The sequence below is a fragment of the Manis pentadactyla genome, chromosome 16, assembly GCF_030020395.1.
Source record: "Manis pentadactyla isolate mManPen7 chromosome 16, mManPen7.hap1, whole genome shotgun sequence".
Classification (NCBI taxonomy): Eukaryota; Metazoa; Chordata; class Mammalia; order Pholidota; family Manidae; genus Manis; species Manis pentadactyla.
In genome coordinates, this window is record NC_080034.1 from 5,625,718 (window position 1) to 5,642,363 (window position 16,646).

The window sequence follows — 16,646 nt, forward strand, 5'->3', positions numbered from 1 at the left end:
TCCGTCACCACCTCAAAGACTGGAGGTAGAGTCATCCTCGCCCGGGAGAGGGCCTCCTCACGGCAGCCTCGCCAACCAAAGGGCAGTGCCCTGGGCCTCCCTTCGGGAGAAGAGGGCGCTCTTGACATCCTTCCCTCAGCCCTGGTCCCACAGGCACACTGACAGCCCTTCCCCAGGGGACCTAGGAAAGGAGCTAAAACCACCAACACCCTCAGCTGCCACACAGCAGCCGCCTCCTCTGGGAGTCGGCCGGACAAGGTGAGTCACGAGGCCCAGGTCCTCAGCGAGGGGCTAGGGCAGCGGATGATGGGGCCTTTACCGCCACTGCGAGAGTCCCTGCTCGCCCCCTCCAGGCCACCCATTGGCGCTGCCCGCCCCACCGCGTGTTTCTTTAATGCCAATTAGCACATGTGTGATGGACAAATACGGATTCAGTCGGCATTAAAACCCCGCTGGTTCACTCTCGAATTTCCAAGGATGTGCATTTTTGAGGGAACAGAGTCAAACTCTCACAGTCAAAGAGCATTCTTTGGGAATATATGAACACTTTAAGAAAGAACATGACAATTCTGCAGAAGAGTCTTTTTTTAGTGAGGGGTAGCTGAATTGGAGGCTTCAAGAATCCCTATCCTCCCCAGTTTACTCAGCTCTCTGGTTGAACTGTGGGTAAGAATGGCTGCAGACACACAGACCTCAGGGCACAAGACTGTTAAATGCACTGTGATTACAAATGCAAATGCCACTGGAGATTTGTTATGGAGATTTTTAACAGGATTGTCATTGCTTTATTAGGTATCTTTTCACAAAATTCTACAGGTTTTGAGCAGTCTACTTCAGTCCTGTTTTCCTCATGAACCCTGTGTGCCATTAGTAAGCAATTTTATGGAATACGAGGTTTTTTACAGATACATATATGGCACAGTAGCAGACCACAGACCACATTGGTAATCGCTATTATTACCAATGGGTATTACCTGCATGGTACCATTATCCATTTCTGCATTACAACCCTGAAGTTAGTAGCTTAAAACAACACATACTTTGCCCATACATCTGAAATGTAGGCCCAGATCAGTGGGGACAGTTCTGCTCTGCCCCGTGTTGTGTCGGCTAGAATATCTTCACCGGTGTTGGAGCTCATTTTCCAGGGTGGTTCACCCACAAGGCTGGCAAAGCAGGGCTCAAGCAGAGCTGTTGGCCAGGAGCCTCGTTTCTTCTCTAGTCAGGCTCCTCCACGCGGCTGCCTGGGCTTCCGCACAGCGGGGCTGCTGGGTTCCCAGTCAGCGTTGCCAGAGACAGAAAGTGGGGGCTGCCAGTCTCTTAAGGGCCAGAAAGAGGGTCACGTGCTCACATTCTAATGGCTAGGCAGCCACGGAGCCCAACCTGGCTCAAGAGGTGGGAACACAGGCCTCACCTCTTGATGGGAGAAGCAGCTGAGAAGTTGCGCCCCTTTATAATCAACCGCAATCCTCATCAGCCACTATGCTGACTTTAATCATTTAAAAGTTGGTTACATGACCTTTTGGTGAAGTGATTGATACTAAATGCTTACAGGATTCCTGTCTCTCGCTATGATACCATAAACTTTATTGTAAGACCAGCATTTCAGGTATACTAATAAAAATGATGGTGTACCTATGATGATAGTATCATTGTATTTTCAAGCTTCCTTTGCTATTCTCACTTCATTTATACATTCCTTCATTCATGAGTATATGGTAGAACAGTAAAGCTGGAAGGAATCTTAAATGTAACTGCTTAAACTACTCTGTTTCTGAGATAATAAAACCGAGGCTAGAGAAGTGAAGTGCCTTATTCAAGGTCACCCCGTAGCTGGTTGCAAAGCCAGGACCCTCACTCAAGTTTACTACACCTATTATGCTATGTTTGCCTAAAGTAGCCCCATCATTTAAAAAATAAATAAATAAATATTCCCTCAAACTTGTTTTGCCCTCAAACCACAGCCTCTTCTTTTCTATTTCACTACACTGTCAGTTTTCTCTAATAGTCTAGCCTAGCCTTCTGAGTCTTACTGTTTCACCTAATCACCACAAAATCTCCCAAGGTTTCATCTCTAACCACACCTTATAGGGGCACAGTTTTTGGAGAAGCCCCAGGTGACTGACCAGGCCAGCCACCTCACTTCCCTCTCCCTCCTGCCCGCTGTCTCCGGCACAGCACTCCTGTGGGCCAGCCCCTCTCACGCTCCTTCTTCGCTCGGCCTCCACGACATCACTTCTCGGTTCTCACACTCCCTGCCTCCTCCTCCTCAGTCTCCTGCACCAGGGCTTGTTATTAGATTTTTCTATAATGTATTTATTGAAATTCTACCTCATTCCAAATGAAAAGATTGAAGAGGATTCACAGACAGACATGAAATACAGTAAGACTTTACTAAGAACTGAACAGAAAATGGAAGGAAAGATAAAACAAAGAAGTCAGATGACTTTTGTAGTAATTTTGAAACTAAACAGATGCTGGTTGCACTTTGTGAATTCACTAATTCACAATTATTGAATCATTCAGTTCAAAATCTAATTTTATGTTTCACCTCAATCAACATTTTTTGAAAATTGAATACAAAACAAACATCATAAAGTTCCTTAAGTTGGCTTTAGTTCGTGAACTTGGCTCTGAGCTTCTCAGCAGACTATGGAATGACAAAAATACAATTGCTCGTGTCATTTAGAGTTGGCACACTCACAGCCTGGTGATTTCTTAGGACAAAAGATTTCTCCCGCGGGTCCTCACAAGGAGGAGAGTTTGGGTCAGAGTGAGCCGTGTCCTGTCGGCGTCCACCTCCCTCCCGCGAAAATCAGCGTCGGGCATCTCATGTCACACCTCTCTGAAGATGCGCAGAGCGTGCCAGGGCCCGTCCACCACAGCACTTCTACGAGGGGCCACGTTCTGACGGTCAGCCTGATCCAGGATGGATTATAGGGTGTCTGGGGGAATGAGCATGCTGTGTGACCTCCAGTCAATGCCCCGTGAACAAAAATTACAACCCATAACTGAGCTATTGATTAGAATTGATTGGGAAGCACCATGTTTGCTGACATGGGTCTCAAGGGAAAATATTCCATGTTGCGAACAAAAGGCAAATTCATATGCTTTCATTAATCAGTCCACCTGGGGACAAAAATCTCATGTCTTAATGAAAACTGAAGACCCTAACTAGGAAATATCCTGATTAAAAAAAAAAATCCCACTTCTTGACACAGAAATAAGGGAAAAAGAACACTCTAGATGAGAGCAAGACTTCCCTCCCTCTTAAGAGTCCTGGGTCTCTCCCAGGGACAGGTAAAATGACAAGGACTCCAAGTTCTGCACCACAGTATTACTGAGATAATTTTAGCCTAGAAATTCTTAAGGTTAATGTCACCCAAACACCCACCAAGCCATTAAAATCTCAATAAAGCACTCATAGAAATCTCTCATCATAAGCAGTTTAATTTAGTAGTTAATCCCTTGAGATAAAGTACTTACAAAATATGCCTCTAGAAAACTAATGAATTGGTATCTTGTATAGAATTCTAAGGTCTTCTATTATTATATTTTCTTTAGGGTAGTTGATCCCAAGCCATTCTTTCTTACAGAACCAATTATTTTTCAAGATCATTCCTGTTTCATAAAATGATCATCATAAACATATAGGAGAAAGTCAACACCCTGTCTTCCATGTAACATGCACCTAACTTGTTCAAAAACCACGTCAAATCATTAGGATAGAAATTCTTTTGTGGTGTTGTTTAGTTTGATGTGATGTTTCAGGTGTGTGTGGATGGCAACATATTTCTTTATTGTTCAATTAGCATAATCATCTGATCTATAGAAAGAGTTACTCTTTGGTGTTCTCCCCACTAAGGACGGAGTTTGTCTCTTGCTAGACATTCTGTAAGATGTCAGCTGTACCTCTTAATGAATTGCAATCTGTTAAGTGGTGAGAAAGCAAACTTCAGGTTTGCTTTAGGCACTGTTTTGTCTTTTATTCCCCTGTATTAATCTGGGTTCCCCAGAGAAACAGAACTAATGGGACATTAGGAGATTTAGTATAAGGAATCGGCTCATGTGGTTAGAGAGGCTGAGAGGTTCTAAGATCTGCATCCTGCGAGCCAGAGACTCAGGGACACCAATGACGTAAGTTCCGGTCTGCGTCCGAGTCCAAGTCCAAAGGCAGAAAGGCTGATACCCCAGCTCAGAGACAGGCAGAGAGAGACTCCTCGCTTCCTGAGCCTGTGCTCCTCAGGCCTCCCACAGATCAGAGAGGCCCGTCCACACTGTGGAGGGCAATCTGCTTCCTGTGCGCACGCACACGCACACACGCGTGCACACACACACGCACTCACACGCGTGTGCACACATGCCCGTATATACAGAATTCTATTTTAAAACTTTGCTGATACAAAGGCTATGTGGCACACAATTTATAAATAATAAAATGTATATACTCCTTTTTACCAATTCTATATATCCAGTTGATTCTCCTAGGGAAGTAACACTTAAGCTGAGATCTGAGCTACAGGAAGGCAAAAGTAACAAACGCAGAGGGATGGTGAGGAGCCTTCGGGCAGAGGAGCCGCTGCGGGAAGGAGCGAGGCCCCTGGAAGGAAGGCGAGGGACCCCAGCGCAGCCGGGCACAAGCGGGAGAGAGGGTTCCAAAACAACAAAGCTCTGGAAATGCAGGACGTTACAAGGCCTGTTAAGAATCATTAAGGAGTTTTAGGCAAAGGAATGACACGTCAAATTTAAGTGTAAATAGATCTTCCTACTGGGCTGTGGGGAAGAGGCTGGAGGTGTGCAAAGCGGTCGATCACAAGAGCCTTTACCAGCGGTCCAGGCTGCAGCTTGGGTGCTGGAAGGGGAGATGGACAGAGGTGAGTTGATTTGAGGGATATATTTTTTTTTTTTGGTAGATAATTATTTTTTTATTGAAGGGTAGTTGACACACAGTATTACATTACATTAGTTTCAGGTGTACAACATAGTGATTCAACATTTATATACATGACAATTCTAGGTACCAGCTATCACCATACCAAGCTGTTACAATATCTTGACTATATTCATTACATCCCGGTTACTTATTATTTTACCATTGGAAGTGTGTACTTTTTTTTGTGTGTGTGAGGGCATCTCTCATATTTATTGATCAAATGGTTGTTAACAACAATAAAATTCTGTATAGGGGAGTCAATGCTCAATGCACAATCATTAATCCACCCCAAGCCTAATTCTCATCAGTCTCCAATCTTCTGAGGCATAACGAACAAGTTCTTACATGGAGAACAAATTCTTACATAATGAATAAGTTCTTACATGGTGAACATTACAAGGGCAGCCATCACAGAAACCTTTGGTTTTGCTCATGCATTATGAACTATAAACAGTCAGTTCCAATATGAATACTCATTTGATTTTTATACTTGATTTATATGTGGATACCACATTTCTCTCTTTATTATTATTCTTTTTAATAAAATGCTGAAGTGGTAGGTAGATACAAGATAAAGGTAGAAAACATAGTTTAGTGTTGTAAGAGAGCAAATGTAGATGATCAGGTGTGTGCCTGTAGACTATGTGTTAATCCAAGCTAGACCAGGGCAATAAAACATCCACGGATGCAGAAGATTTCTCTCAGAATAGGGGGGTGAGGGTCTAAGCCTCACCTCTGTTGATCCCCAATTTCTCACCTGATGGCCCCCCTGCGACTGTGCCTGTCTTAGGTTGTTCCTCCCTTGAGGAATCTTACCCGTCTCTGGCTAACCAGTCATCTTCCAGGGCCATACAGGGAAATGTACAGTTGGTAAGTGAGAGAGAAGCCTTATTGTTTGGATTTGAGGGATATTTAACAGGTAAAACCATTATGAAGAATTCCGGGGCCATGAATGGGTTCGGCAAGAAAGCCTGGCCTGACTGACGAGCAAAGTCCTGCTGCAGGTCGTTGGTGGGAAGCAGTGCAGGCATCTGCAGGGCCTGTGCTAGGCCGGGGGACCGGCTTTGGCCACGCCTCTCAGGTGTCCAGATACTGCCTTCCTGTTCCCACCTTGTGTCCATGGGGCCCGTGGGCCCGTCCAAGGAGATGCCCGCCTCTGATGGGTTCCAGATCCCGGGCAGGGTCCCTTTCAGCACTTCCATCCCGTTTTGATGGATCACACTTACCTAACAAGGAAAACTGTAATATCCATTACCAGCAATGCTTCTGATTGATCCAGCCAGTATTCTGCAGAGCAGAGCAAAGGAGAAGCTGACAGACACCAGAAACTGTGCTGCATAAACGGGTGAACACGCGATTCACAGGGACTCGGGGTTTCTCTTCACGCCCTGCTTGAGGAAACCATCTTCCACATCACCTTAAATCCGCAGAACCAGGAGCCCCTCCGGGGACGTGGTGCCCTGCACATCGCCAAGTAAAGGCTCCGACCTCACGAGACAGTGGTTCTGTTGGGGCCGGTGGTTTTACCTGCAGTTCTGCTCATTCAGCATGTTTTTCACTTTTGGTTTAGCATCTGCATTCTACCCCCCGTTTCTTGGAGTGGCAGCGAGCACGCTGCCGGGGTCGCTGCTGTACTGACTCAGGGCAGCTGACACTCCAGCGCCTCACCAGCGCCCCTGCCAGGCCGTGCCCTCAGCCCCTCACGGGCGACCTGGGCCACACCGCAGCTCCCTGTCCTTTCACGCTGGTGCCACGGCAACCCTTAGGGCCGACTTGGTCCTGGGTCACCCCTCAGTGAGCACGGCCCCAGTGGCAAGAAGGACACCCCTGTGGATGAACCCTTACGTACACTTCAGCATTAAGCCAGGTGACAATTCCAACAGAAATCTTAACTTCAAAACATGTCAGGCGGTTATTGCATGTGAAGAGTTGAACACGTTTTCAGAAAAAAAAGATAAGACAAGAGGAAGAAAGCGATTGAGGTGACACTGCAGGGGGGAAACGGTGGAGGGAATGTGTCACCGGCAAAAATGCAATCCCACCTGTAGGGGAAGGAAGGAGGCGCTGTGGCACGGCCCTGACCTCCCAGGCCCCGATTTAGGGGCAAACTTCTGTTCCGTGTCGGAGAACTCCTGCTTACGACCACCAGCCCTCCAGCAGGGCTGTGCAACAAGCAGAGGACTACCCTGAAAAGGAAGATGGCGCTCACGCTAGACGGCAGAGCACTTCCCGTCTGTTTCCCTTACTCAAGACCGACACACATGGAACAGGAGCAACGCAAGATTTCTCCGTATAAAACGTAAAGACTGACTGTTTAAACATTTTTTTCTAGACTGAACATATGTGGGTAACTGTCTTAGGTCAGAAGACAGGAAAATCAGTGAGAAACAGAGGCATCGATGAAGGCAACTGGGCCCAAAGGTCACAGGACTTTGCTGGAGAGACGGGAGATGACCTTCCAGGTAGAGCAAGTTTCCTGAGCCAGAGATACAGAATTTGGAGTGAGATTCAGAGACGAATGCAGAGAAATACGTAGGGGAGGGATATACGTACATCAGCAGGGCTCTGAGAGTCAGACAAGAGTTTGCTCTGAGTTTTCAGAAAATAAATGGGGGTAATGAAAATGGGGCTTCAGGTTTGTTTGGCTGCCGCTTGGTGGATGAAAAGGACGGCCAAGGGGCTCGGCCCGCATCTGGTGTGAAGCTTTGGAGTGCGGAGGGGGCGGAAGCAGAGAAAGAGGGGAAGAAGGAAGAGATATGAGAGATTTTATTTTTAATAATAAACTAAACCAAGGACTACTTTAGAAAAGGGCGGGTCAAAGCGTCTGTGTCACAACGAGACCGGCCACCCCAGAGGCAGCCGTGTTGCACGGGAGACACCAAGCTCCTCCCCACCAGAGTTCAGAGCCTAAGGAACACAACTCTCTCCTCCGTCTGCCTTTGTCTTTCAAAAATCAGTACAAGTCAGAGAATAGGATTTTCTGATATGACTTATGAAGGCCCCACTTAAATGCCTGGACTTTTACATCGAGGTGAGTTCAATTTTACATGGAAGTTACATGTTCAGTATGTGTGTTAGGGCTCAACAGAGAAGAACCAATGGGTGGGTGTGTGTGTGTGTGTGTGTGTGTATGTGTGTGTTTATTTTAAGAAATTCATGTAATTGTGGAGGCTGGCTAGCAAGTCCAAAATCTTCAGGGTAGGCCAGCAGGCTAGGGACCCAGGGGCGAATTCTGCTGGCAGAATGCCCAGATCCCCTGGGTTTTTTGTTGTTGTTGCTGCTGTTTTTAATTAAAGCCTTCAGCTGATTGGACAAGGCCCACCTGCATTAGAGGACAGCCTGCTTTACGCAAAGTCTGCTGATTCAAATGTTAACCTCATCTTGAAAAACACCTGCACAGAAACATTTAGAGTGATTTTTGACCAAATACCTGGATACTATGGACTAGCCAACTTGACTGCTTAATTTACCTAAAATTAACTATCATGCTATGTCTTGAAGGAGCTCAGCATAGTAGGTAAAACATGCAGGGTGCTTTATACACTAGGTCAGCAGGGCAAATGCAAAGCCTGGATGAGAACAGGCAGAATCAGGTCATAATCTGAGAATTCATCTGGTGCAAAGGCAAAGCAGGGTTGCTTAACGGAATGCCCTTAGTCATAGTGTAAAAGGTGTGATGATGTATTGCAAAACTAGAGATGACAGGTAGTATTTGTAGAATTGGAAGGAACCCCTGGTAGAAGAAGGGTGGACAGGAAACACTCAGCAATAGAATGAGACTGGAGAGAAAACTGTCCAGAAGGCAGCCGGGAGGAGAAAGGCAAGGGCTGACAGACCAGGGGGCCAGAGGGGCTTCTAGCCGGTGCCCCGGGCACCCCTTCCCACCACTCACCGCTTCTCAAGGGGCTGGGATGGGGCACATTCACAGCTATGAGGACTTCTGTCTCGCGTTCCCTTATCCTGACCCACCCAAGGTGACGTGGGAAGCAGGATGGGGAGGCAAATGCTTCTGCCCCTCTTGTGCCCATTTTACAGAGTGTGAGGCAGCACAAGTCGCTCAAATGGTTAGAGGCCAGAGAGTAACCAGGAGCAGACAAGGTCACCTTTGAGTCTCTGGAGAAGGAATGTCACCTTGGGTCCTGTTGTGGAGAATCACAAGACTACAGTATGATCAGCATTTAATCCAGAAGCAATTCTTGCCCTGAAATAACACCTTAGCAATCCTAGGGCCAAAATACCAAGAACATGTACAAGGGGACTGGGGGACGTAGATAGAAACGCCCATGAATACACCTCTGACTTGAAGTGTTCAGGAGATGGGACTGCATTTCCAAGGCATTCAGGCTGCAGGCTGCATGCAGGGTCAGTTTATAGAAGGTCAGCCTACACAGGCAAATGAGCATATGTCTAATTGTCATGTGCTTCTGCTCAAAGGGACAGGTCGCATCATCCATGTGGCCCTAAAAATGTAAATGCCGGGAAAATGAAGGGATCTTCATCTTTAACTAGATCCTATTAATCTCAGAGAGAATTTAACACCTTTTTCCCCTGAGTAAACCAAAAGATAAGAGGGCCTTCAGTTTCTTCTACCTCAATATTTCTTGCTTGGCAATGAGTGAGATAGAAAAATTGCAGCTCTCCATTGCTGGTCACCAAGTTCACGCTGCCATCAGGCTAAGTCAAGTCCTTTCCAAAGCGTGTGTGTGAGCCTCACTCTTCTGTCCACTTGTTCGCTTATCTGCCCTTGTCTGCGAGTTGTTAATACACATGGAGCGACTCCAGGGTACTAAGCCGCCACGTGCCCCACTTGTGTTTTTAGCATCTTCTGCACGTTCAGTTTAAGCAGACGGAGTTGGACGTGATGCCTTACGATGTTCAAGAAGCAGAGCAAGAATACAGCTGACTGAACACTGGCAGAGGAGGCCAGGAGAGGGAACACGAGATGGAAGCAGTGCAACTAGAACAGCTGACGGAGCCCTTTGCCTGTGGGAAATCCTTGTTTTAACTGTGGGATCTGGAGGGCTGCAGGGCAAGCTGAACCCAGACAGAAACCTTGGGACTGGAATGGCGGCAGGAGGTGCTGGGCAAGGGGGACCTGTGAGAGCCGGGAATGCAGCCACAGCCGCTCCCTGGAAGAGCCCGTTTCAGAGTAAGGCTGGACCCAGGGCCGGGCGGGAGGAGTCCCTGCCGCTCAGGGGAAGGAGAAGGGTGGAATCAATGGGAGAAGCAGGTCCATCTTTCAGGGTGGACGAACCCCACGGCTACTGTGCTGTGATCTGCAATTTGCTACCTTCTGAACAACTTCACTCCGGATTCCTGATCGCTCTACGGGGCTGAGCGTTTTAATGACCATCCATGGAAATGAGAGGGAGAATGCCGAATGGAGACCTGGATGTCAGACTGCTGTCCAGAGAGAAGACCCTCCCCGCCTTCTGGGGGTGAGTGAGGGGGTGAGACCTGTGGGGTCCCCGGCTGACGGCCTGCCTGCACTGCATCCTTATGGGCCTGGCACTTAACACCTTCCCAGTGAGCCCCCTTCTTCTCAGGCAAAGAGGAAGTTAAGCATAACCCAGGGAAAACAGGAAGCACACCCTGCCTCACGTGGGCCGTGACTGCCTTAATATCCGTTACGGGGCTCAGAGCCTGCTGCCTGGCAGGGCGCATCCCTAAGTGCCCTGATTCCCAGCTAGAAAAAGAAAACATGATTTTGAGAAAACATTCCTGAGCTTTAATTCTACACCAAAGTCTCATTTCTGGAGCAATTTAATCCATTGCCTCATCATATATGAAAGATTTGGAACTCCTTGTCTCACGAGAATCTTCTGTGGTTTTGTTGACTTGTAGGTTTGCTTTGGTTTTTCTAAGTTTGCACCTTCTGCACAAATGGATGAGTTCTCCATTCATTGCCCCCCAGCCTGCATGATGTACAGCGGCCATGCAGGGCTGGGTGTAGGGCTGGTGGGGCACTAGCCTCAGCACAACATTTAAGGACAAGCAAATAAATTCAGGAATCAAGATCATATTTAAATTCCAGATTTCTAAAAATCAAAATTAACACAAAAATTATTAAAATGTTAGCGATGACAAGCTGTTTGTTTCACAGCCTTGTGTTACCATCCCATAGGAGGAGTCCCTTCTAGCCCATCCCCCATTCCCCAGTTCCGGCCTGTATGGCCCTTGCACCCCTCCGGGAAGGCTTCTGAGGGTCAACATGAGGTAAAACAGATTGGACAACATGTGGTTTTATATAGAGACATGTTTTTATCATAGTGTTTTTGGTAACTTTTTCTATTTGGTTCTAAGTACTGGAGGGTATTTCAGTAAGTGCATGGGGCACACATCTTTCCTTTTGCCTCGGGACCTAATAGCCTCAGCACAAACAGAAGTACGTCCTGCTAAGACAACATTGAAGCCAAACTGTTGAAGCTTCATACAGCAGCCTGGCCAGATAACGGACTCAAAGGGTTGAAACAGTCCAGATTGCTGGGACAGAACCAATACCAGGAGCATTTCACAAGGGCAGTGAAAGGACTTGCTGTAAATCACTCAGGCATTATTTTGGATGAGAAATATATTAATTTTTCCAAGCATTCATTGAAACGTAACACGTTTCAGAAGGGTTCTGAAATCAGCTCTATTTTCTCTTCCCTGACAATTCAGCCCATCTACCTAAGATCACGGTCTCTGATCCAGCCCAGATGGAAAGTGCCGGCCGCCGGCGCCCACTCCCTGCTCAGGCCAGGTGGTTCCATGGCCCCCTGGCCCTGGCCACCCCAGCATGGCCTGTGCTCTTCACGTCTCAGTCACCCCTGCCAGGGCCAGCAGCTTGAGGTCCCCTGTTGGTGGGAAGGGCCCTTCCTTAGCTGACCCCCAGCAGTCAGAATCTACCCAGAAAAAAGCAGAAACTGGGTCAGGCATCAGGTTGCCAGTTTTATAGTTCGAAACAGTCAAACATTGGCAGCTTATAATGGTTCAAACTGTTATTTACAGAATTTAATGCAAGAATGTGCTCCTCAGAAGGACGCAGAGCAGAGAAGCCCAAAGGGAAGGCAGGGGCACGCAGAGGCCAGGACGGCTACCGGCGCTGCCTCCTGGCGCCAGGGGTGGGTGTTGCCAGGCCCCAAGCCCCACGCACTGCGGGACAGAGGGGCCTGTCCTGGGCAGCAGGGACCCGGCAGAGAGGGACCTGTCGCTGGAACAGAGGCGTGGGGCACTCAGGGAGGAGGGAACACGGCCCCCTTCTTCCCGCCTCTGCCTGCAGCGCTCATGGACGCCAGACCCAGCCAGAGACCGGAGGGCACAACGCCGGGTCAGCTCAGAGCCCAGACCCAGGGGCCCTGTCAACCAGCAGCAGGAACCGTGCGCAGGACCGTGAGGCTTTGCTCATCCGGTACTAGCGAAGGTCCAGTCACCTCGTTTCCCAGTGTGAGGGCCACACACACATCGCCGGACCTCAAAAGTATCTCCTTGTTATTTGCACTTCATGGAAGACAGGAGGCTCGCTCCCTGTGCAGTAAGTTACTGTAACGGTGCCATAGAATCGCTTACTTTCCCAGGGAAATAGCTCCTCGTGTCCCTGAATCTATCCGTTTCGGTAGAGTAAGGAACAGCCTGACCACCTGGAGGCCCCCACGTAGCGCTGACATCTTCTTGATGTAGTTACGCACTTCCGCTGCCCTTGAACTGAAGCAACCTCGCTCTGTCTTTTCACACTGACCCTCACCGTTGTCTTGTTTTCCTCCACCCCAGGGACACCCTCTAGATGAACAGATGGAGAGATGGGTGATAGAAGATGGGTATAGATTAATGATGATGATGTCCCTGGATTTTAAACAGGGGGCTGCTCCAGCCTTTCTTTGGCTGGCAGTGGGGATCATGAGGTGCTGTGGCTGACGCAGGGCCACCAGCACAAAACCTGAGCCTCGTCAGTGTGACACCTCCTCTTCTAACCACACTTAAAATGTTAAGTTAAAAGTAGTAAGAGATGATATGCTCAGAAAGGTAATAATGATTCAGGCATTCTTTGCAGCAGGTAAGGAGAGTATGAATACATTTTCTTTATTCAGATAATAAATAAACTATTGCCTGAATTATTCAGATTTTTCCCGTAATGGTCACATTCCCTGTGCATTCAGCCTTCGCAGGAAGCTATAAATCCTTCCCCCATAGCCACCTGCAAGGTCTTGAGGAGGTGAAGTTTTTTTTAATGACTGAATATTCATATATGATTATGTTATGAGTTCTTCAAGTACAGTTCATTACTCTTAATAAATCTCGCAAATTCTTCAGAATCTGTTGTAAAAATAGAACCAGATGAAATATCATATTTTGGGTACAATCGTCAATCTCAAGGGCATGAAATCAGCCAGAGCTTGAAGGCACTAAATGCATTTCAAGCGCATTTTGCTGTTCTCTGGCTGTGAGTAATGCTTAGAGGTTTGAGTCTGAAATAGCTCGCTCCAGCGAGAACTATAAAAGATCCCCCAAAACATTCATGCTTCTAAACTATCTTTTAAAAACAGACATCTCGAAACAGCCTCCTGAATTCTTCCCTTCTTTGCACATAATGACCCCCTCCAGCTGACAGAATATGAGGTACTCTAGGAATATCCTATCCTCAAAATAAGTATTTACAGAGCCGACTTACAGACTGCATTGAGGCGGGACGTGGTTGTTTTAGTGACTGAAACACAAGTATCTTCTGCAACCGTAACTTGGCAAAACCCACTGAAACCGCCACACACTCTTCCTATGGGGGTTCATATTCCATTAAGAAGTATAAGCAAAGAAAGATGTTAACCACGTGAATGGACAGCGTTCTAGAAATTCAAATATGCTTTTTAACATGTATTTGCTTTTTAGCAAGCTCTATAGATATACAGCAGAAAATGCCATTTTTTTCCCAAATGGCACTCACTGATATAAAAAGCACTTTAAATGTCGAAGGGAAGAACATTTCTAAAGGAACTTCAGTGTGATCTCATTGAGGATTTCTTACTCTTCAGAGTTGAATTTCCTTTCCTTTAATCAAATTAATTCTAAAGAAAAGTCTCCCTTCTGTGGATTTCCCAGATTTGGGTATTAAACATAAATGTTCATGCAGCTCTTCTTGACCCAAGTCTTTACCAGCAAAATATAACAAGGAAGCCCTGGAAGATCAAGGACAGGAGGGGGTCGGGCGTCCTGCTCGGGCGGGTCCGGCTGGGCTGCGTCACGGCGCCTCGGTCCCTGTAAATCCTCCCCTAATTAGTGACAGAGCCCCTCCCCCACCCCCGTTATCAGAGGTGCCCATGGGGCGGAATGCCCCCGGCGGGCTCTTAGGGCAGAGCTTGCAGGCCCTTCCCCCAGGGTTTCTGATTCCGTAGGTGGGGGTGGGGGGCAGGGGGGCAAAGCTGAGTTTCTGAGAAACTCTCTTGGGGGCCAGGCTGCAGGCAGATGGTGGGCACACCTGGCCGCCGCTCCACTGGTGCTGACCTGTAACTTGCACGTGGGCGCTGACACTTTCACAGCTTTTGTGCCCTCTTACTAATCTCTAAAGCGTCCCATAAGTTGCACAGGGTAGCTCTTCTGCTCCTCACTTTATGGACTGTAAATGAGAAAAGACATCCTGAGATTTGACATACGGTATTAAGTCAGGGAAACTTAACCTTGTACACATAGCTAATGTTTTGTCCTATTTTTACACTCATGACCTCAATTTCTCCTTCAAATCTGCTTACTTTGTGGTGTATCTCTGTAATAACTCACCGCTCCAGGTGACTGTGTCTGAAAGTACCGCGTCTGAAGCACAGCAGGCGTGGACAGCGAGACCCGCCCGCTCTGCGGGGGGAACCCAGGCTGCTGACCCCGCGCTCAGTGTGGGACCCAGGGCCCCCCTGACTCGGTTTCACCTGCTCTTCCTCACCCTGAGGACGCAGACTCTCCGGGGCTTGGATTTTTCCATCCAGCTCATTAATTTCAGCACCAAACTCCTCAAGGCCTAGGCCTGAACAGGGTTAGCAGCTATTCTGAGACAAAGCTTATTGCTAATAAGTACAATTAATCTTTTATTGTGAAATTTTATGAGGACTATAAACAAGATTTTGCTAAATTAGACTCACAACTGTTCAGATGTACCTGCCGTGATCGTCCTTCACTCGGAATGCCTGCAGTCTGTGCTCCCCTTTCTGAAAGGTCCCTCTGCGCCCCTGCTCAGCGGTCACTCTGGTCTCAGCTGCCGGACCGTCCCTGACCGAACGCGGGGGGTGGCGGGGGGCGGTCTTGTGGGCAGACCTGCCTCTCCTGACACTTGAGGGCAGTTATGCCATCTGGAAAATGGGATTTTACGTGTTTTAAAGATTCATTATTAGAAAGTAAAAAGCTGACTTTTTGCTCTGTATCATCTAATTATTAGTAAATTACTCATATTAGTAAATCCGTGTGGCCCGATTGGCGGGGTCACTGTTCTGCGCAGTGAGGAGCCTGAAATCCTCAGAGGTTCAGCAGCACCCCTTCCCTGAGAGTCCCTCCCGTCCCCTCCCATTCAGTCCTTTGCTGCCCACGTCAGGTCTACGCCATCAGATTCTCTTTGAGAGCATGGCTGCATCGCCCCAACGCTGGCCTCACTCTGTGCTCTTCACCGACCCTCTGAGCTCCTCCTTCTAGGCCTTGTTTCTTTATCTGCTCAGTGGGGGTGATATCGGCTCATAACGTGGATGTGACCTTCAGGTCCAGGAACATACAGGCATCAAAGGTGCTCAGTAAATTGGAGCTGTCGCCACATTCTCAGCAGCTGCCAGCACCAACGCGGGGAAGGTGTCCACCCTGCTCACCGCCCTTGCCCCAGTGCCCTACAAGTACCTGGCAGGTGGTAGATACTCAGTAATTCTTTTTGAACGAATGCAAGTAGGCATACATATGTGAATGAACACAATCCTGGCAAAGAGGAAAACACCAACAACAGGTTTTTTTATGGAAATGGAATAGGTATGTTAGGAAAATTAAGCTTTAGCAATGAGCCTGTAATAAGTTAATTTTGACTAGGACTTTCAGATTTTCTCAGCTTCAGATTCTTTGTCTAAATGGGGTAATGATGTCTACCTTGCCCTTCTCGAAGGGATGTTATAGACAAAAATGAAATAAGGAATCGTGTAAAGAAAAGAAGCAATAACAAAATATGTCAGCTATGACAGAAGACGCTGGGACTCATTAAAAGGGAAAGGGGAGAAAGTACAGAAAGGCGTGATCTTGGATGCAAAGGGCTCTGGTGCAGCAGAGAGGCTGTACTTCATGTGACTTTAGTTATTGCGTCAGGACGGAGGCGGCCAGGCACACACAGCACGTGAGGCAGACGCAGGGGAACCACAACAACGCCATCGAAAGGCTTCTGTTCACTGAGTATTTAAGTAATTGGTGCTGAATCAAATAATGGGAAAAGTTTGGGTGTGGCATGGGAAATGAGTTACAAATTGTGTGCAATTTTAGTACCTTTTATAATATTTACTCAAACTTTTGAGAATTATTTTGGATGACATATGTGAAAATACTTTGAAGGAATAAAATGACATGGTATTTTGTAGCTGAGCCACCACGGTTAGTGAGGGCACCAGGAAATCATTCAGAACTCAAAGATTTGGAGAACTGAGTTCCTGCTTTAAAAAAAAAAGCTCTCCAAGTCTCCCCATCCAAAAAACTAAGAAAATAATAAGGTAGTTTTCTAAAGTCATAGAGAATC

The 16,646-nt window shown here is 47.4% G+C and overlaps 1 protein-coding gene across 1 annotated transcript in view; it reads left to right on the top strand.

Annotated features, from left to right (window-relative positions):
• Window positions 1-16,646, top strand: part of IMPG1 (interphotoreceptor matrix proteoglycan 1) — a 122,245-nt gene that overhangs the window by 93,776 nt on the left and 11,823 nt on the right. Inside the window, 2 exon segments of the mRNA XM_057494270.1 lie at window positions 154-258; window positions 12,195-12,304. Of these exon segments, the coding sequence (XP_057350253.1) occupies window positions 154-258; window positions 12,195-12,304 (215 nt within the window).